This window comes from Sorex fumeus, unplaced genomic scaffold (genome assembly GCF_029834395.1).
Source record: "Sorex fumeus unplaced genomic scaffold, SorFum_2.1 ptg000098l, whole genome shotgun sequence".
Classification (NCBI taxonomy): domain Eukaryota; kingdom Metazoa; phylum Chordata; class Mammalia; order Eulipotyphla; family Soricidae; genus Sorex; species Sorex fumeus.
Genome location: NW_026606155.1, coordinates 59408002 through 59431273, shown reverse-complemented (window position 1 = coordinate 59431273; position 23272 = coordinate 59408002). Strand labels below are relative to the sequence as shown.

Genomic DNA, 23272 nt, shown 5'->3' with positions numbered 1-23272 from the left:
TTCATCCTTTCATCCTTTTCGTCAACTTGTTACCTAATACCAAACAAAATTTCTCACCTCTTCTACTACAATTCAACAAAATCCCACTCGCCTACTCCATTTCCAACAAAAGTTCAGTTGGAAAATAGCTATACACGCTCAGTAGTAAATAGTAACGCCTCCAAAAGTTTCACTCAATGTCAGTTATAAAACAAAGAATAACGCCTGATTGAGAAGAAGGTCAGACTCAGAAAGGTAGAAGAGGCGCATCTAGCAGCAACAAAGCTGAACGGCTCCTGGCAGCCTCTCCTCACTCAACTAGAACAGTAGCAGCGAGTGTGAAGGACCAAACCACACTGGTCACAATGGTAAAGCAACAACGCAAAAGCCCACCAAACTTTCTTATTCACGAGGCTAGCCCAGACGACACCAGCAGTACTATAGCGTTAGACAACCTCTCTGACAAGGAATTCAGAATGGAGCTACTTAGGATGCTTAGGGAACTAAAAGAAACAATGGAAACCAATGCCAATAAAAGACAAGAGGATTTGAAGGCAGAAATGAGGAAAATGCAATCGGAAATGTCGGACCTGAAAAATCTGGTAGCCGAATTGAAAACCACAGTGGAAGGCCTCAGCAGCAGAGTAACAGCGGCTGAGAACAGAATCAGTGAGCTCGAAGATCAAGTTCAGAGTCTTGTCAGAAAACAGCAGAAAATGGAAAAGAGACTCACAGTTCGAGAACAGATGGCAAGAGAAGATCGTGAGGAAGCCAAGAGGGGTAACATAAGAATTATTGGAGTCCCAGGGGGACGGGAAGAAAACCTTGATGAAGAAGAAACTGTCAAAGAAATCATTGCTACAACGTTTCCAGAGCTGAAGAAAACTTGTGACCACATCCAGGAGGCCCGAACCGGCTAGAAGAAATCCAAATAAAAATACCCCAAGACACATCCTGATCAAAATGACCAAAACTTTAGACAGAGACAAAATTCTGAAAGCAGCAAGATCGAAGAAAGAAATCTCTTACAAAGGAGCATCCTTAAAATTCACAGCTGATTTTTCTGATGAAACCCTCAGGGCCCGAAAACAGTGGTGGGACATAGTGAAAAAACTCAATTAAATAAATGCTTCTCCAAAAATACTTTACCCAGCGAGACTCTCATTCATAATAGAAGGAACAACACACAGTTTCACGGATAAACAACAGCTCAGGAACTTCATAGACTCAAAACCATGGTTACAAGTACAACTAAATGGGCTACTTTAAGGCAAGACAGGCCTCTCAAATACACCAAATTTCAACAGAACAATGGGACAAAATCCCATAACAATAATCTCTCTCAATGTCAATGGGCTAAACGCACCAATTAAAAGACATAGAGTGGCAGGATGGATTAGAAAATTGAACCCAACATTCTGCTGCCTGCAAGAAACACATCTCAATAGTCAAAGCAAACACAGACTCAGAGTCAAAGGCTGGAAAACAATCCTACAGGCAAACAGCTCCCATAAAAAAGCTGGGGTAGCTATCCTAATATCAGACCACATTGATTTCAGAGTGAAGAAGGTCATAAGAGACAGTGAAGGCCATTTCCTATTGACCAAAGGATCTGTACAACAGGAAGAACTTACAATAACAAATGTATATGCACCTAATGAGAGACCAGCCAAGTACTTAAAACAACTACTCATAGATTTGGAAAAAGACATCAATAGCAACACAATACTAGTGGGAGACTTCAACACTGCTTTGTCACCTCTTGATAGATCAACCAGACTCAAGCTTAGCAAGGACATACTTCATCTGAGGGAAACAATGGAAGAAAGGGGCTTAGTAGATATATACAGGACACTTCATCCACAAAAAGCTGAATACACATTCTTCTCAAGCGTACATGGAACGTTCTCCAAGATAGACCACATGCTGAGCCACAAAACATGCCTCCATAAAATTAAGAAGATAGAGATTATATCAACAATCTTCTCAGACCATAATGCGCTGAAATTAGAAGTAAATTACACACAAAAACAGAAAACTAAATTAAACACATGGAAATTAAACAGTGCGCTATTAAACAACGAGTGGCTTAGACAGGAAATTAAAGAGGAAATCAAAAGATTCCTAGAAACGAATGAAAATGAGGACACGAGTTACCAAAACTTATGGGACACAGCAAAAGCGGTCTTAAGAGGAAAGTTTATAGCTCTACAAGCATTCCTCAGAAAGGAGGAGCGAGCCCACATAAATAAACTAACCTCACAGCTTAAGAACTTGGAGAAGGACCAACAAAAGGAGCACAACCCTAACAGGAGGAAGGAAATAATAAAACTCAGAGCAGAGATTAACGAGATAGAAACCCAGAAAACAATCCGAAAGATCAATGAAACCAAGAGCTGGTTCTTTGAGAAAATTAACAAAATCGATAAGCCCCTAGCAAAACTCACAAAGAAAGGGAGAGAGAAAACCCTAATAAACCGAATCAGAAATGAAAAGGGGGTCATTACAACAGAAACTACAGAAATTCAAAGGATCCTCAGGGAGTACTTTGAAAAGCTTTATGCCACAGAACATCAAAACCTCGAGGAAATGGATAAATTCCTAGACTCCTACAGACTCCCAAGGCTGAACCAAGAAGACCTGGAATACCTGAACAGACCTATCACCATCAAGGAAATTGAAATGGTAATAAAAAGTCTCCCCAAGCACAAAAGTCCTGGCCTGGATGGATTCACCAGTGAATTCTTCCAAATCTTTAAAGAAGACTTACTCCCAATCCTCTTTAAGCTTTTCCATGAAATTGAAATATCAAATACACTTCCGAACAGTTTCTATGAAGCAAATATCACACTGATACCAAAAGCAGACAGAGATAACACAAAGAAAGAGAACTACAGGCCGATATCCCTGATGAACACAGATGCAAAGATCCTCAACAAACTACTAGCAAATAGAATCCAACTACTCATCAAAAAGATCATACACCATGACCAAGTAGGATTCATCCCAGGGATGCAAGGATGGTTCAACATTCGGAAATCAATCAACATAATCCATCATATCAACAAAAGAAAAGATAAAAAGCATATGATCATATCAATAGATGCAGAGAAAGCATTTGACAAGATCCAGCACCCCTTTATGATGAAAACCCTAGCCAAAATGGGTATAGAGGGGACTTTCCTCAACATAGTTAAAGCCATCTACCACAAGCCTACAGCAAGCATCATCCTCAATGGGGAAAAACTGAGAGCCTTCCCTCTAAGATCAGGGACGAGACAAGGATGCCCACTCTCTCCACTGCTGTTCAATATAGTACTGGAAGTACTTGCAATAGCAATTAGGCAAGAAAAAGTTATTAAGGGCATTCAGGTAGGAAAGGAAGAAATCAAGCTCTCACTATTCACAGATGATATGATACTATACTTAGAGAACCCAATAACCTCCACCAAAAAACTCCTAGAAACAATAGACTTGTATAGTAAAGTTGCAGGTTATAAAATCAATACCCAAAAGTCCATGGCTTTCCTATATGCAAACAGTGAGAGAAAGGAAAGCTATATGAAAAAAATCAATCCCGTTCACAATTGTGCCCCAGAAAATCAAGTACCTAGGAATCAGCTTAACTAAGGAAGTAAAGGACCTGTACAAAGAAAACTACAAAACGCTACTTCAGGAAATAAAAGAGAACATGAGGAAATGGAAAGACATCCCCTGCTCATGGGTCGGAAGACTTAACATTGTCAAAATGGCAATACTGCCGAAAGCACTGTACAAATTCAATGCAATTCCTATAAGGATACCCATGACATTCTTCAAAGAAATGGAGCAAACACTCCTGAAATTTATATGGAACAATAAACCCCCACGAATAGCTAAAGCAATTCTGGGGAAAAAGAAAATGGGAGGAATCAACCTCCCTAACTTCAAACTTTACTACAAAGCGGTAATAATCAAAACAGCATGGTACTGGAACAAAGGCAGAACTGCAGACCAATGGAACAGAGTTGAATACACTGACATCTCCCCTCAATCATATGATCATCTAATCTTTGATAAAGGTGCAAGAAATGTGAAGTGGAGTAAGGAAAGCCTCTTCAACAAATTGTGCTGGCATCACTGGACGGCTACATGTAAAAAAATGGGCTCAGAACTCTGCCTAACACCATGTACAAAGGTAAGATCAAAATGGATTAAAGACCTCAACATCAGACCAGAAACCATAAGATACATTGAAGACAAAGTTGGCAAAACCCTCCATGACATTGAGGCTAATGGTATGTTCAAAGATGACACGCCACTGGCTGAGCAAGTGAAAACAGAGATAGATAAATGGGACTATCTTAAACTAAGAAGCTTCTGTACCTCCAAAGAAACAGTGACCAAAATACAAAGACAGTCTACAGAATGGGAAAGAATATTCGCCGAATACACATTTGACAAGGGGTTGATATCAAGGATATACAAAATACTGGTTGAACTCCACAAGAAGAAAACGTCCAACCCCATCAAAAAATGGGGCAATGAAATGAACAGAAACTTTCTCAAAGAAGAAATCCGAATGGCAAAAAAGCACATGAGAAAATGCTCTACATCATTAATCATCAGGGAGATGCAGATCAAAACCACAATGAGATACCATCTCACACCTCAGAGACTGGCCCACATTCAAAAGAACAAAAGCAACCGTTGCTGGCGCGGATGTGGCGAGAAAGGGACGCTCCTTCACTGTTGGTGGGAATGCCGACTGGTTCAGCCCTTTTGGAAAACAGTATGGACGTTCCTCAAAAAATTAGAAATTGAGTTCCCATTTGACCCAGCGATACCACTCCTGGGAATATATCCCAGAGAGGCAAAAATGTGTAGCCGAAGTGACATCTGCACTTGTTTGTTCATTGCAGCACTCTTTACAGTAGCCAGAAACTGGAAGAGACCTGAGTGCCCAAGAACAGATGACTGGTTAAAGAAACTTTGGTACATCTACACAATGGAGTACTATGTGGCTCTTAGAAAAAATGAAGTCATGAACTTTACATACAAGTGGTACAATATGGAAAGTATCATGCTAAGCGAAATGAGTCAAAAAGAGAGGGATAGACATAGAAAGATAGCATTCATCTGGGGGATATAAAATAATAAAATATGAGATTAATACCCAAGAATAGCTGAGAGCAACACCAGGAGAATTACTCCATAACTTAGAGGCCAGCTGGGTATTCTAGGGGAAAGGACAATTCAGATAGAAAGGGGAACACCAAGTGGAAGGTGTTTGGAGGATCCTCCCAGGAGGGGAGATGCAGGTTGAAAGTAGACTGGACTGAACATGTTCGCCACTCAATGCCTCATTGGCTGATCACAACACCCAGGAGGAGAGAGAAAACAAAAGGGAATGCCCTGCCACAGTGGCAGGGGGGGATGGGGGGATGGGAGGATGGGGGGGGAGGGATATTATCCTGGTGGTGGAAAATGGGCACTGGTGGAGGGATGGGTATATGATCGTGGTATGACCGAGATCCAAGCACAAAAATATGTAAATCTACAACTGTACCTCATGGTGTTTCACTAATAAAAAAAAAAAGAAAGAAATTTGAGGGGTCAGAAAAGATCCCTGAATATAAAGCTAGAGCACATGCTTATATGCTGGTGGCTTGTATATGATCCCTAGGACCACACAGTCTATTATAGCAACTTCTGGAGCAACTCCTGAGCACAGAACCAAGAGTAACGCCTCAACACTGCCAGATGTAGCCCAACCTTCCCCACCCCTTCTAGAACAGCAATCCTTAGAAAACTGAAAGAATCTCACCATTATTCTTTTCCGCAGATAATTTCTGAGTGATCGTAACTTTTTTCAGAAGTACATATTTTTTCTTATCACAAAAACACTACACATAACCCAGCAAAAACTATTTACAATTCAGATATGCAAACTAAACAGTAAAAATTCTAAAAATCACTGCATAAAATTCTTTCCTTAAAGTTCATGTGTTTATACTTTGGCTGTACTTCTTATTCACAAATAGAAATGAAATTAAATTACTTCTATTTTTCTTTGTATAACCATTACCTATTTATTTCAATTTTAAAATCTGACAGCTTCTATTTTGGAGTTATTAGTGGGTACATCAGGAGGTCAAACAATTTCATTTTATCTGAGTGAATATTTTAAAAATCAGTTTAAGGGACCGGAACTATAGTATAGCAGGTAGGGCATCTGTCTTGCATGCAGCTGACCGGGGTTCAATCCTGGGCATCCCATATGATTCCCTGAGAAATCAGCAAGGATTAATTCTTGGGTGCAGAGCCAAGAAAAATTCCTGAGCATTGCTAGGTGTGTCCTCCAAAGCAAAACAAAACAAAAAAACAAACAAGAAAATCAGCTAAAGATAATAATGGAAAGTTTCTCTTTAATCTTATTTTCAGCACCATGATTTACAATAACTAGTAATGGTATGGTTTCATGCATAAAACATTTTAGCAACACACATTTTATCAGTGTCTGCTTCCCTCAAAATAATGAAGAGCTTACGTGTAATGTCTAAGGGATATTTAATGTTGCCTGACAATCCTTTTTATATGCCATGAATAAATTAACTACCTAGAAAATTACATGACTGACTCTTTCTATTTATGAACAACTGAATTTCCAAATTCTCTCACATTCAAGCAATCTAATGGTCAATGGCATAATTTTGATAATCATAAGTCCAGTCTTCCTTAAAAAGGCTCAAAAAAAGTTATAAAACAAACTTAAATGTCCACAAAGTTCTGAGGCCAGAGAGAGATAACTCAATGAGCTGGAATGCACACTTCACATGAAGGAGGTCTGAGTTAGATCCCCAGCACATGATCCCTCAAACACCATCAGGAGCAAACTCCCAGCATGGAGCTGGGAGTAGCCACTAAGCACTGCTTAATGTTCAGATGTGGACCAAAATCCCCCAAATTCTTTTAAAAGTTTTATTCCATGATAGTGAACAAATACCTTTCTAAAAAATTAGTATAGCATCTGTTATTTATTTTGGTTTTTGAGCTACACCCAGGACTTACTCCTGTTTGTGTTCTCAGGGACCACTCCTGTTAGTGTTCACAGGACCATATGGGGTCCTGGGGAATCAGACCTAGGTCAGCCAGGTGAAAGGCAAGTAAGTACCCACCCTACTTGCTGTACTATCTCTCCAGCTCCTCAACTGTTACATTGTGCTCAATTTTGCTGTAAACCTAAAGCTTCTCTTTTTATATACTTGCTATAAGAAATGTGTATTAAATATTCAATCCATACACCACCAACTTACGTCTCTATAAATAAACAATTTGTGACTACCATCCATAAGACATCTATTACTGAGCTGAAGAGATAGTAAAGGGGTTAAAGCAATTGCCATGCATGAGGCTGACCCTGGTTGGATCACTGACACCATAGACAGTCGCCCAAAGGCCACTAGGAGTAACCCCTTAACACAGAGCCAGGATAAGTCAAAGCACAGCAGAGTGTGGTCCAAATAGCCCCCACCAAAATATATCAATTATTAACAATAAAGGTAACAGAGTTGGAGAGATAGTACAGTGGACAGGAAGCTTGCCTTGAATTTGGCCCACCCATGTTTGATCCCCAGCATCCCATATGGTCCCCTGAGCACTGCCAAGAGTGATCCCTGAGCACAGACCGAGAAATTATTCCTGAGCATCACTAGGGTCCAAAAACCAATACACACATACATACATATTAAAAATAATAAGGGAGAGAGGCATCAAAAAGCATTGACTATTTGAATTCTAAACTCAGATTTTCCCTTTGTAGACAGACCAACAAAGGCATCTCCAGTTTTACAATGTTATGACCATGAAATGCCTCACACCAGAAATCACTTGGAATAGGACTCAAAACAGGAAATATAAAAATGAAATAATATTTGAGCTTAAGATTATCTCACACAAAATATGTGCAAATACCATAACTTAAGGAGTGTTGAGCTATGGCAAGTGTATGAGCAAAGAAGGCAAAGCTAACATTTGACAAGTAATCCTTGCCTGTATGAGCACACAATTGTGCGTGCACGCGCGCACGCGTGTGTGTGTGTGTATGTGTGTCTGTGTTTATCTTTGATTCCCAATCATCACAATAACAACAACAAAGAAAGTGAAGGGAATAAAAAACCTGGTACAGTTTTTGAACAACTGACTTCATCAACAAAATCTAATTTACTGATACCTAAGATTCTTCAATGAATAAACTTCTGCAATAAATAACACAAAATACCGTGGTCTCTGATATTCTTTGAATATGCTTCTATTATCCACATCATGAAGGATACATTCTTGAAGACTTACTAATCAAGTACAGTTACTACCTAGTGAACCTGGAAATTTTTTGTCTTACTAAAGCAATGATTCTCATTTTGGTCTCAGAACCCTACAACCAACTGTAAGATTTTGGGGGTTTTGTCTGCTTGGTTTGTTTTGGGCTACATTTGGCAGTGTTTAGGGCTTAGTCTAAGCTCAGGGAACCACTTCTGCCAGGCTCAGGTGACAAAAACGGTGTAGAGGGGATCAAACCTGAAACAGCTGTGTGCAAAGCAAATGCCCTACCTACTGTATGTACTATTACCCTGCTGACCCCCACACACACCAACCACATGTTAAAAACCCACATTTTCTAGGAGAAACTATTTATCTAAAATAAGGGTAGCATTGTTTTACATTTCTTAAAAGTTCTTCAGTATTAGTCCTGAAATTTGCCTATAAATGAACGGACATAGAGTGTATCATGCTGAGTGAAATGAGTCAGAAAAAAGTGGGGCAGATATACAATGACTGCATTCATTTGTGGTATAAATATGTGTGTATGTATGCATATAAATATGTGTGTGTATATATACATATAAATAAAAAGGATCAGACTGATAACCAAGGACAAGGAAAAGAAGGTCCAGGAGGAGGACTGGTCAATGGTTGAAATCTACCACAAAGGTTTGGTGGACAGAAGGTAGGAAGATAAAGAAGGGATCAGTATAACAATAATAGTTGGAAATAATCATGCTGGACAAAAATTGAGTGTTGAAAGTAGGTAAAGGGATATACATGGTAACCTTTCAGTATTTATATTGCAAAGTACAATTTCCAAAAGGAGACAGAGAGAGAGTGTGTGTGTGTGTGTGTGTGTTAGAGAGAGAGAAAGAGAGAGAGAGAAAGGAAGAGACAGGGAGAGAGAAAGAGAGAAAAGAAAAGTGACTGCCATAGAGGTAAGCTAAGTACAGTAAGGAGCTGGGAGAAGGGGTGGGAGGGAAACTGAGGACATTGGTGCTGGGAAATGTACACTGGTGAAAGGATAGGTGTTGAACACTGACTGAAACCCAATCATGAACAGCTTTGTAATGGTTTATCTCACATAATGGTCCAAATAGCTGCTGAAATAGAGGACACAAGAAAAATATTCTGTTCATGGATTAGAAGAATCAATGTTGTCAATATGCCCTTCCTAACCAAAGCATAAAATAGATTCAACACAAACCCCAGTAAAATTCCAATGACGTTCTTCAAGGACTGGGAACAAACTCTACTAAAACTTATATAGAACTATAAAACTCCTGAAATAGCTCAGCATTGCTGGGAGCAACGTCAAAGCACAGAGCCAGCTTAACCATCCCCAGCCCCCAATATCAAAGATGTGGCCCCAAACCAAAATAAAGAACAATGTATAACCATGTTATCTATTTTTTTAAAAAATTACTCAACGATAAAAAGTGTCTCTGCTATTAAGAGCAAACAATTCGTTTTCTTAAGATTATTTTCCACAAATTTTTTTTGTAACTAAGAATTTTCACCTAGAAATTTACATCCTTGTGTGAAATAGCTTTTTCTCTTTTTCTCTATTTTATCCCCATCACCTCAAGCAACTTTGGTTTCAGAATGTTTAGATGAACAAAGGTGAACCTCTGAAGATAAAGGCCATAAAATAGCACTTTTTATTGATCAAAGAGTGAAAGCTAAAATAATTTCATTACAACTTATAACAAATTATAAGAAGAAAAGTTTTAAACCATTAAACTAAAATCTATAAATAAATAATAAAGAATTAGATGCATTAAATTTTTAAAACATAAACTTTTTTTTGTGGGGGAGGTTGGGCCACACCAGGCAGTGCTCAGGGCTTCCTCCTAGCCCTGTGCTCAGGAGTAATGCCTTGTGGCATTCACGGAATCATATGGGTTGCCAGGGATTGAACCAATCTGGCATATGTAAGGTAAGTGCCCTACTTGCTGTTCTACTGCTCTGGCCCCTAAAAAGAACTTTAAAGTGGTTAAACTACAAACACACACAATACACACACACACACAATTACAAAACTCTAAAACTGAGAGGTTTTACCTGACGAAATATCTCTGTAACAAAGTTTACATTACTTCTTTTAGAAGAAAAAACTCTGCGAACAATTTCAATGTCTGTGAGATGTTCTTCATCAATGCTACAGAGACTAGATGAACTAGGTTCTCTTTCTGTGAGAGTGCTTGTATTGGAATGAGACTGTTCAGGTTCTGTAGTTCGATCTGTTTTATCAGCATTATCACTTTTGTTTTCGTCTCTGGATACCAAACTAGCAGCAGCTCTCTAAAATTAAAAAATAAATAAATAAATAAATAAATAAATAAAAGGGAGGGAATCATAGTTACCTAACTGGGTATTTGGTATTGCAATGGAAAATACTGACAGAATTCACAATAACTCCAGAAGTAGTATATAGCATTGTTTAAAATTCAGCATACTGCCACAGAGGCAGGGAGTGGGAAGAAGTGGGGGCAGAGGGAAGGATACTGGGAACACTGGTGATAGAGAATGGGCACTGGTGGAGGGGTGGGTACTTGAACATTGTATGACTGAAACAGAATCGTGAAAGTTTGTAAGTCTGTAATTGTATCTCATGGTGATTCATAAAAATATAATTTAAAAAATAAAATTAAAAAATCAAATCCAGGCATATTTGTATTTAGAATTCATTCTAAATAATTAAATGGCAATGCAAATAATAAAACATCAGTCAATGTTGGTATTGCCCCCAGAGGCGGGAGTAGGAGGTACACCAGAATGCTTCGGTAGTGTTGGAGTGGCCCCAGATGCAATCCAGGGCAAAGTTTGCTGTTTGTTTGTTTAAAGACAGATTTCCAGAAGTGAGCTAATTTCTTTTTCCTAAAACGGCAGTAATAGGCCAAATAAGCTTTGGAATTTCGAAGATGTATTTTCAATTGGCATAAAAAAGACTGAAAACATACTATCTTCCAAACATCTATCTTCCAACAATTAGATTTGTTTTCCAGTGAATCTGCATCATAAACAAGTTATGAATTAAAGGTAGTAAAATAATACAGAGTTAGTGCAGCTCCTATTCTACAACAGGTAAGAAAGAGAATATAAGTCAAATCTCTTATTCCCCATTGAATAGCTGGTAATTTTATATCACATTTCTATACTCAGCATCCTAACCCAAATATTGGGGAAAGAGGTGGGTATAGAACTTGAAGCAACCTGTGAATGCACAGAAATAAAAAAAACTAACTATCCAGTTTACAACCATTTGACTGCAAATTACTTCCTATTAAGAATTTTTACAATTTAGAATATTTTTATTACTAAAATAAAATACACAGATGTGAAGCAAAAATTCAACTCACATGACTAAAACAATCTATTCCTTACAAGTTCTATTATTAACTATGATTATGTAATAACTTCTAAAACCTGGATTTATAAAATGTATTTATACAAAGAAACATTAAAACAAACGAAAAAAATTTTAAATGCATTCTACACATAAAGCAACTATAATCAGTGAATTAAATCTTAAGTCAATTCTAACATTAGCAGTTTGCCCTGTATATTACCTGAATGTTCTTTGGCAAGACTTCACCTTCCATCCCAGGAATATGAGGTCCTGTATGAGGCTTTGGTTCAAGCCAGAAAGAAACCAGCCAGCGAATGACAATAACTCGAGCCTTAATGAAAGGTTCCTTTGTACAGTAGATTGCTTCACTAGTTTCAGCATCCTTCCTTACCATAACATAATGTGGCTTTGGTCTCATCTGTGGGATATCTATGAAAAAAAATTTAATATCAGACAAAACTTATTATGTAAATCTGTATTTTTAAACATCTGAGAAGATACTGTAATGATATACAGAAATAGATGACCAAAATTACATTTTGAGATAATTTTTCATATAGCAGCACTTCTGGTGCTGATTGGAGGATCAAATGTGGTGTGGGGGACAGAACCAGGACCAGGTGCTTGCAAGGCGAACACCATAACTCCTGCAGTATCTCTCCAGCCCAAGACTTAACTGTTTTGTCTAAGCCTGTTAGCTACCTAACAGTGGATGACTGTAAATTAGGAGTACCTTTGTGCAAAAGTATATTTCCACATACATACTCTCAATGTCCTCCATAATAGCATAATAGTAGAGGTCTGCTTCTAATCCAGTTTGTCACAAGGCTCTAGCTCCAACCTCCACTAATATCCTAGCCCTGCCATTAAATACTGGACATACTGAAAATGTGACTCTTCAAAATCTGAATGACATAGCTACTACACAGAACCCAGGGAAGACCTTAAATAATGACATTCTGGTGCTGGAGAGACAGTACAACAGGTCCAGACCTTGCCTTACACATGGTCAACCAGGGTTCAATCCCCAGCATTGCATATGGTCCCCCAAATTCTGCCAGCACAGAGCCAAAAGTGATACAGCACAAAGCCAGGAGTAAACCATGAGCACCACTATGACTCAAATCACAAAAACAAACAAAAAGATTTTATAAATACACACACACACACACACACACACACACATATATATATATGTAGTTTAAGGATCTTATCAAGCATCAAAATTGAGCTTAATTTGTAACTTAAAATATTTCTGGTGACACCCCAAAGCAGTCACACAACTGAAAAGCTACTCCAGCCATCCCAATAAAAATACTGAATGCCCTGAACAAACACCATGACCTCTTAGCACCTGTATTGCAAACCATATTTCACAAAGGGAAAAGGAGAGAGAGAGAGCAAGAAGGAAAGTGCCTCCCACAGAGGGATGCAAGGGAAGTTGAGGGATGGTGATAAGGAAACAGGGGACATCGGTGGTAGGAAATACACTCTGGTGGAGGGATGAAAGCTGGATCATTGTATGACCGAAACACAATTATGAACAACTCTGTAATAGTCTAGCTCATGGATATTCAACTAAAAAACTTTTTTTAAAAAGTAATGTGGAAAGGGGTATAGTGCCGCCAGAAGGTAAATCTGTACCTGTGAGGCGAGAGCATCAGCAGCCTGATGGTGCATCAGACTTCTAGAAACCCCAAAATTGCTGCTGTGCCTTTGGCCAGACCCCAAAAACTTGGGGCCAAGTTTACCAAGAAAGTAACCGGACAAAAGTTAGGTACGTGGGAGACACACACACAATCCACCTCAGGCTCAGCTATATAATTGGAGGCATGGCCTCTCTGGTTGCTCATCAAACTGCTTATCAGCCATGATCCAAGGGACTCAGAAACAAATCTAGAAACCCAATGGCTTTTGGCAGAAATGTGTCCAGTCCCTGCAATACCGGTGCTTGGTGACCCCAGGTGGGAATAGGTTTCGTGCCTTGGCCTGTTGCCCCTGGTGGCCCAGTGGCCACCATCCTCCAAAGGCCACTGGACAGTCAGGTTTGGGCCTACAGTGACGAGACACTCAGGGCCTCACGGGATTGGGGTGGAGCTGGCCCTTTCCTCCCCGTCCCAATGAGATCCCGAGTCATTGCCCATGAACGGCCTCTCTGGCTCCTGATTAAGCTGCTTAACGGCCATGAACCCAGAGACTCAGGAATAAATCTTGAAATCTAGCAGGTTTTGGCGGAAATCCCTCCAGATTTAAGTGTTAAAACTTCAGAATTTCATCTCATGGCAAGAGGGGCAGTACTGGCTTGTCTTTCATGCCCTACTGAGGTCACGAGTTACCCCCCACGAGTGGCTCTCCGGAACGGCTATGGCTCCAGAGGCAAAAGGACTTAATCCACAGCCCAGCACCTTGCAGCAGAAAAGTGAATGGACCATGCGTTAACCTATGGTGCCATGCCTCCCTGGGAGGGAAAGGGTATTGCTCCCTTCCGCCTTTTCCCTCCCCCTGGAAGCAAGGTGGCCGCTGCCTCAGAACTTATTGGAAAGCCAGGTATGAGCCAGCAGTGATGGGGCAACTGCAGTCTCATGGGAAGAGGGGCGGTACCAGCTCATCCTTCACGCCCTACCAAGGTCATTAGTTGCCCCCACGAGCAGCTCTCCAGCAGAGCCATAACACCAGATGCACAGAAATGAATCTCGTAATTATTCTGTCTCTTTGCAGAAATCCCTCCAGACTTACCTAGTAAAATATCAGAAATCCAAAATCGCGCGGCCACTTTCGTATGGTTCTCATAACCAGCTATAGAAATCAAATTATATCACAATGCCTTTTCAGCAATTCTGATTGTTGGGGGGAAATTTTAAACAATAATGGTGCATCTTTTGTTGAGATAATGAATGCAATCAAAGTAGAGAGAGAGAGTTAAGTAGAAATCATCTGCCTCACAGGCATTGGGAGGGGTGGGAGAGGTGTATATTGGGGTTCTTGGTGGTGAAAAATAAGTACTGGTGAAGGGAAAGGTGTTTGATCATTGTATGACCGAGACTTAAACCTGAAAGCTTTGTAACATTTCTCACAGTGATCCAATAAATAAATATAAGAAAAAAAATATTGAATGTAATCCAAGTAGAGAGTAATGTGGAAACCATCTGCCCCACAGGTAGTGGGAGGGTGCAGGATGGGGATATACTGGGATTTTTGGTGGTGTAGAATGGGCACTGGTGAAGGTACAGGTGTTTCATTGCATGACCGAGACTTAAACCCGAAAGCTTTGTAACTGCTCTCATGGTGATTCAATAAATAAAATCATAAAAAATGAAAAAAAAAAGTAAGGTGGAGTTCATGCCCAATTCAATCAGCCTAATCAGTGACTGAATAAACATCAGTACTACTATATTAAAAAAAAAAAAGATAATGTGGAGTTCATGCCAATTCAATCAGCTTAATCAATGGCTGAATAAACAGCAGTACTCCTACATTAAAAATGTATATATATATATATGTGTGTGTATATATATATATATACATACACACACACATTTCAGGGGCTGGAGCAATAGTACAGCGGGACGGGCGCTTGCCTTGCACACGGCCGACTCAGGTTCAATTCCAGCAACCCCATATGGTCCCCTGAGCACTGCCAGGAGTAATTCCTGAGTGCAGAGCCAGGAGTAACCCCTGTGCATCACCAGGTATGAGCCCAAAAAGCAAAATATATATATATATGTATATTTATATATATATATTTCTGGTGAGATAGTTAATCAATATAAATATTAAATTTATCAGCTTTCTGCAAGTAACAAATACCAAATTTACACTGGCATGTTTTATCCCCATTTTATTATTAGGAAATTTCAAAAATTACCTACCAAGTACAGGGTGATACAAACTATTCTCCTTGCAGATGTTTGGAAAAATATAAGGCAAGTAATATTTCTTAAAATGTGAAAACAAAAATGAAAATCCTCTTTCTTGGTTTTCTTTATTCTTCCATTCTAAACTTTTTACCTAAAAGAAAAAAAAAATAGAATCATTCCAGGAAACAGAATCTGTTAAATACAGTTTTTAGCTGTTGTAGTAACAAGACCATGAAAGGTTATTTATAAACAATATACTGAACTGTTACACTGTTAGGAGACATAGTTAAATAATTATTTATGCAAATAGATATTTGGCCAAGTCTTAAAAATATTGGCCTGATGCCATTCAAATGCATTAGATATATTTCAAAATTTTGTGAAGTCAAAATGTACTCTAGGACACTGTCAAGGTAGACTCAAAAGCTTGGTTCTCCTGGCTAAGGATGGAGTTCCCTGGGAGGAGGCATGGGGCTCTGGGTTTGATCCTAGATAACAAAACAAAATTATCTCCTGTGCACCTTCCTGAACAACTCAGCCTAAAAATTACATAAATTTACTGTGAGGCGCAGTGGGGATGAACAGAAGTCGCAAGAGTGCAGGGCAGGTAATTCTAGTACAGGAAGCAGGGCTAAAGAGTGACGACAGAACTGTCCAGGAGGGAGTCAGAGCTTAAGAGAGAACAGGGTGCAAGAAGTGGAAAGGAGGAGGGGGTATGGTGCCGCCAATAGGTCAGCTTGTATCTGTGGGTCAAGTACATCAGCAGCCTCATGGTGCCTTCAGGCTTCCTGACACCCCAAAATTGCCACTGTGCCTTTGGCTGGACCCCAACAACTTGGAAAAAAGTTTACCAAGAAATTAAACGGCCAAAAATTAGGTATATGGGAGTCATGCCCACAAACCACCTCCGGCTCAGCTAAATAAGCTCATTTATTGGCCTTGTTTCAGAGATCCATACATAAATCTTGTAAGAGATCAAAAGCCACAGTTAATCTTGGACCCGCACATGGCTGAACAGACTGGGGTAAATTGGAGGGGGGATAGGTTCCAGCAAAGTCCCTAGCAGCCACTTGCTTCCACAATCCAAAAATCGCTGCCATAACCCCAGCCTGACTCCACCGTCTCAGGATGGACCTCACCAAGATATAATCTGCTGAAAATTCGGGTATGTGGGTTTTGTGACTGAAATCTCCACGCTTTCACGGAGTTGGGGTGGGCTACCTTCCCTCACTTCCCAATACACATGGAAGCTCTGGCAGTCATCCCCACGAACCAACTCCAGCGCCACCCAGTAAACTCTACTACTGACCTTGCTTCAGAGACCCATAAACAAATCTCAAAAGAAATCAAAAGTCAGACACAGCAGCAAGGCCCCTAAGACACCACAGAGCCATAGATCTCTCTGGGCCACATACTGAGCCAATTTCACTGGGGCACCCCAGGTGGAACAGGTGTAGTCTCCCCGCCTACTCCAGATGGAATCCTGACGACCAAGAGCTTCCACAAGCAAGGCCCCGGTATGCAGGTTCCAGGATTAAATCTCCATGCCGAATGACAGCAGAGGCACCAGGCTGTCCCTCCCTGGCTCCCCACCCATTCACCTGGCTGTCACACCCACAATGTGCTTCCAGATGCCATCTGGGCACACCAACAGCCCTGGTCTAGAGACGCCCAGTTGAATCCCAAAATGGATTAGTGCCCTACAGAAATGTCTCCGGAACCCAACCATCTGCAATCTAGGATTCCAGAAGCACGTGGCCACAGCACCGATGATATTCAAAATGAGCATTAGACAACAAATGATGCAGCATCTGCTCCTGGCAGGCAGGCTTGGATGGTGGTGGGAAAATTCAAGCAAAACATAATGCCCAAAAGTAAAGAGAGAGTATTGGGGAAATTGCATGCCATGGAGGCAGAGTAAGGACTGGGATGGGGTGGAGGGGCATATACTGGGGACACTGGTGGTAGAAAATGTGCACTGGTTGAGGGATGGATATTCAATCATTGTATGGCTGAATCTCGAACATGAAAGCTTTGTAACTGTATTTCACAGTGATTCAATATAAAAAAAAAGTAATGTGTAGTTCATGCCCAATTCAACCAGCTTAATCAATGCCTGAATAAATAGCAGTACTCCTACATTAAAAAAAAAAAGAAGAAGAAGAAGAAGTGGGAAGGAGGGGGCTGAGAGGAGGACAATGTAGCAAACGGTGTGGAGATTTCAGTGAGGTGAGGAAGATAACTATGTAAAAAGGGATGGCACAGACCCAGAGTAGAGCCTTAGCACCTGAGTGAATTATGGAGAATATCTGCAGAAGGGGAGGAAATGGAGGCAAAGGCAGACTGGATATCTTCATAGAAGTTGATTAAATACGTATATATATTTAGGAAAATGCAATTCAGGTTATTCACTGACAGAAAAAAGAGATTTGGAAAGGAAAAGAACTAGAAATACTCCTTGTAGTATTAGATGGCAATCTGAGGTAAACTGGTGTGAATTCGTGAAGTTCGTGATGATAGGTGATAAAAGAAAGAAAATGAAGGAGGGAAGATGAGGCAAAGAGAAGATAGATGGACTGATTCGTGTATTTTCTTATGTGTATGCAAGCATACCTTGCTCTGGCAACATCCAGATTTCTAAAGATAATTTTCCACTCAAATAATTGAGGGTTTCTTGGAGAAACAAAATTGGAAAAACAAATGCCAAGTATGATAAAAAGATAACAGAATTATTCACACCACTAGTAAGTTAACAAAATTGGATTAAAAAAATTGAAAAGAAAAAAATCAAGAGTCTGAGACTGGAACATCTTGTTACACCAGAAATAGAGTAATTTTAAAAGGATAATATATATGGACAAATCAAAAGAACAATGGTGTTGGCTTGAAGGAATTCCCACTGGACAAATCTAGAATAATCTAAAAATCAAAGTAAATAATAATAATGATTCATGGAAATCTAAAAATTATACAAAGTTGAGTAAACAATTAAATGAGCAGAACTTTTTAATTGGATAACTTCTGATTGCAGAAAGAACAGCACAATTTAAATACCATCAGTTGGCTAAAAACTGCAAGCAACAAAATGTCCATTAACTGATACAAGTAAATTTGAATATCCATATAATGAAATGATTTAGTAATAAAATGTAATGAAAGTCTGATACATGCTATAACAGATTAGCCATGAAAATACTTGCTAAAGTAAAGAACCCAGTTACAAAAGATTATATATTGTATGATTCCATTTATATGTAATTTTCAGAATAAAGAAACATTTACAGATAGAAATTAGATTTTTTACCTATGGCTAGGGATACAGGAGTCAGGAGGTTAAGGAGGAATGACTGTTAATTGGTGCAGGGTTTCTAATAAGGAAGACTAAAACGTTCTATACTGCACAGTGATGGTAGCTGCACATCCTATGAATTAAAAATATTAAATTATATACTTTTAAGTAGATGAACTGTATGATATGTGCTTTATTCCCAATAAAGCTATTTTTTAAAATCACCAGATAGGACAGTCATCAAAGCACTTAGGCAAAAATCATCAGTAAGTACTAAAAAATACTGACGAATCTCTGACACGGAAAGAAATATCCAATTACCAAGTACTTCACAAAATACTTAATTGCAAAGTAAAAGTAAAAGTAAAGGCCCTCCCGTTGATCATCGATTTGCTCGAGCGGGCCCAGTAACGTCTCCATTGGAGACTTTGTTGTTATTGTGTCTGGCATATCGAATACTCTCGGTAGCTTGCCGGGCTCTCCGAGAGGGGAGGAGGAATCGAACTCGGGTCGGCCATGTTGGCTGCGTGCAAGGCAAATGCCCTATCGCTGTGCTATCGCTCCAGCAAAGGAAAAGTAAATATTTTAAAAAGTGACAACAACTGGATCTTTGGTTGTCTGAGGATGAAGTGGAAAGGAGTTACTAGGATCAGAAAAGGATATATTACAAAGGAATATGAGAACTTTTAGTATTGATAGTTATATTCATTCCCTTTATTGTGGTGAAAATTTAAATGGCATAGTCACGTAATCAATTTACATATTTCAAAACATTATTTATTGTATATTAATTATAGCAACAAATCAGTAAGACAATTTTGAAAATACATATGAAGTACAAAGGTTTTTCCTAATGAAAAACTGGAAACTGGTAATAATTACAGTAACTAAAGCATACAAATGCATATAGGCTTTCTGGATTAGAGCCACACCTATGGTGCTCAGAGGACCTTGTGGAAACAGCAACTGAACACAGGTTTCCTGCAGGCAAAGCATATACTCAAACCCTTTGGGCTCCTCTTGACCCAAAAACTCCCACTGCAGAACATTTGCCGTGTACCCTGAACTTTGTTACTCACAGCACTATACTATTTATTTGAGCTTTGAGTACCAAAATGGGGAAGACATTATTTTTAAAAAAGGGAGATTAAGCCATTTGTCAAAGATCACACTAAGTAAAATGTGCAAGCAGTACTTAAGCCCTGGCAATCTTGTACAGTCACGTGATGATTCAAAAATAAAAAATAAACATAGCAGTACATGGGACCAAAGAGACAGCTAAACTGAATGAGCCCATGGATTGCATGCACAGACCCAGGATCAATCCCAGATACCTCACAGCCCTCAAGCACTGCCAAGAATGACCACAGAGACAGAGGTGGGAGCAGTTCTTGAGCAGGGGCTGGGTGTGGTTCCAATATAATTTATAACCAAGTTATGTTTCCAGAAGCTAGAGAGATGGTTCAGAAAGGTGGAGCACATGCATTATATATAAAAGCTCCAGGTTCTATCTCTGGTACTGCATGGTCCTCTGAGCACTGCCTAAACACAACACCAGGAGTAGCTCCTGAGCATCAGTGGGGGCGACCTAAAGAGAAATAAATGAGGTGCCACTGCTGCTGATTATACATAAACTAATCAGAGGGGCCAACAAGATGGCTCAAAGAGCTGAAGCACATGCATCACACATGGGGACCTGAATTTAACTCCTAGTACCACATGTTATCTGGAACACCACTGAAGGTGGACCCAAAACAAAAGCCATAAAAAGTAAACTAGCTCATTAAAAGATATATGTTTTGGGCCTGTGGAGATAGCTTCAAGTGCAAGAGACTAGGTTTGATCCTTGAAACTACACAGTCCTGCAAGTATGACTGGGTTCCTCCAACTCTCCCCTGCAAAAAAAAAAAAAGAAATATATACTGCCAAAGTGCTTACTAAGAAAGGTTTCTCTCCAGTTCCTCCAGAGGTTCATAAACCTTCCAATGATTTTTATTTTAGAAAAGGTACACTTAACATATTTTCAAAGTAATTTTTTGTCATTCTTCCTTCAGGAAAATAAGTATTTACTGTGGCAGAATAATGGTAGGAGGGAACAGTTTACTACCCACCCTAGTAAGGGGATGAAGATCAAAAACTATGACACATACCTGAATTACTATATACTTTAAAAGAGCTTCAAGAAAATAGCTAGTGAGATCTTCTTGCCCTTTATCTCCTGATTGTGGGGGAACAAGAGGAGTGATTTCTTCTATGGTAACTTGAGCTATTGAAAGGAAAAAAAGAAAAATTTAACAAAATTAAAAAGCAAATTATGACAACAATGATTCAGGTAAAACTTAAGTGCAAACTACAACAAGTTCTATAGAATGAAACCTAAAAGAAATCTGAGGTCATCCTGACATTCCATTACAACAACTATAAATTTAATCAGCTGTTTCATTGAATTCTGACTAAGGGAACAGGACAAAAGGGATAGTTAGAAATACAAGGATTAAGTAACTGAAAAAAAATTATCATGGTATCTTAAAATTCATTTAAGAGTAACCTTTTACAGGGTCCGCAGCAATAGTATAGCAGGTAAGACAACTGCCTTAGATGTTGCCAACCCAGGTTGGATCCTCAGCACCACATATGGTCTCCCCGAGTCTTGACAGGAGAGAGCTCTAAAAGCAGAGCCAGGCGTAAGCCCTGCGCACAGCTTGTTGTGACCCAAAAACAAACCCCCCCAAAAAATGGTAACTATTATAAAAATTTCATAATTTAATGATAATCTGTAATAGTGAGCTAATTAACTAAAAGACAGTTTAATTACTCAAGGTCATGGCCAGACTATTCTCAGTGCATATTCTGCCAGAGCCCATGTGCGGCTTGTGCCCAGGTGGCTGAGCACACATGTGGTGCCCGAGCACAATTGTTGCCTGCAACTACTCTCTTGAGATGTGTACTTTCATCTTTCATGTCTAATGCTAGGATGTTTGTAGGGGTTCCCTCCACCCGTGGAGAAGCCCATGTTCTCTTCTGAGTACGTTACTCTCTCTCTCTCTCTCTCACTCCTTCCCCCTCCACACCTTAAAAACCCTCCAATAAATTCTATTTATTTAAAATTAAAAAATAAATGAAAGACTATTCTCTAAAATTACCACTTTATTCAGGTGCAAAATATAGTATTTTAGTGCCTGGATAACAACAAAAATGACAAATAAGAAAATTAACTTTTTTATCCTTCAGATATTCAAAAAATTTCTTTTAATAAACACATTCAAGAAAATCAGCCCACAGCGAGCTAATTTTCTTAAGCATTTCCAAGCAGCACAACCAGAACCTAGTTAGCACAAGTGGGTACCTTAGATTTTCTCAGTTAATATCCACCACATAAGTTAGTTCACAGAGACAAACTTTTAAGTTCTTTCTGCATTAAGTAAATCACACTTGTACTTAAATATACACCAAATTAATCTAAGCCTGAGAAACAGAAATTGAAGAGAAATGTACAGGAGCCTCTATGAACCACATTATTTCTGGTGATGGGCTGGAAAGAATGCCCCTTGGGGCTGGAGTAATAGTACAGTGGGTAGGGCGTTTGCCCTGCACGCAACTGAATCGTGTTCAATCCCCAGCATCCCATATGGTGCCCCAGCACCACCAGGAGTGATTCCTAGGTGCAGAGCCAAGAATAATCCCTGTGTATTACCAAGTGTGACCCCTCCAAAAAAAGCCAAAAAAAAAAAAAAAGAAAAAGATTGCCCCTCCCTAGAAAGGGTAAATGATTACTGTGAAAATGCTCCATTCAGACGCAAACCAAATCATTCAGTGTCCACATCTCTACCACTGATGATATAGAGCAATCCAATGATATAGGCAATCTAAGCCTGCCCTTAATGCCCTGCGAATTCCTCCTTCTGAGGACAACAAAACATCATGATGCTGTCTCTCCCACCCACACCAGCCAGCCTGCTCTGACCCAGGTTGTTTCCTACACGGTCATTCTCCCCAGTGAGAAATGGTCACTGGAAACTGTAAAATACTGTTTTTGAAATACCACCGTCTCTGTCTCATCAAATCTAAATAACAAAACCTCTGTTCTATAAACCTGGTCTTGAGGTATCCAGCTAATAAATGTAGCTATATTAAAAAAGATATCAATAGACTAAGCAGAAAAAAATGAATATTATTGATAAGGTATCACAAAATCTTACTTTCTTGAAGATTGAGTGGAGGATTAATGAGGTTCTCTAAAGTCCGAGGCCCATGCTCAGATTGTGGTGCCGAAAATCCAGGGATTAAACATGAAAACATCCAGAGCTGTTCTTTGCTACAGTTATTCTGAAGAGCTTGTAACCATAATAAGAAAAGACGAACACCTTCCCGCCTGATCTGAAAGAAAAGTGAAATAATATTTCTTAAAATTTATAATGGAAATATATTCTTCCTTTTAACAATAGAAGTCTCTAGATGATTACTGAGTGATAATTTGCAAAGAGAGGAAGG

The 23272-nt window shown here is 39.4% G+C and overlaps 1 protein-coding gene across 6 annotated transcripts in view; it reads right to left on the bottom strand.

Moving 5' to 3' along the window:
• The window catches only part of RALGAPA1 (Ral GTPase activating protein catalytic subunit alpha 1), a 220919-nt gene that overhangs the window by 161048 nt on the left and 36599 nt on the right, over positions 1–23272 (bottom strand). For all 6 annotated transcript variants that reach the window (XM_056133139.1, XM_056133142.1, XM_056133143.1 and 3 more), the window contains exons 6-10: positions 22981–23158; positions 20932–21047; positions 15505–15643; positions 11856–12064; positions 10348–10587 (exon numbers count right to left, since the gene is read on the bottom strand). In XM_056133139.1, the coding sequence (XP_055989114.1) occupies positions 10348–10587; positions 11856–12064; positions 15505–15643; positions 20932–21047; positions 22981–23158 (882 nt within the window). The remainder of the gene's footprint in view (positions 1–10347; positions 10588–11855; positions 12065–15504; positions 15644–20931; positions 21048–22980; positions 23159–23272) is intronic.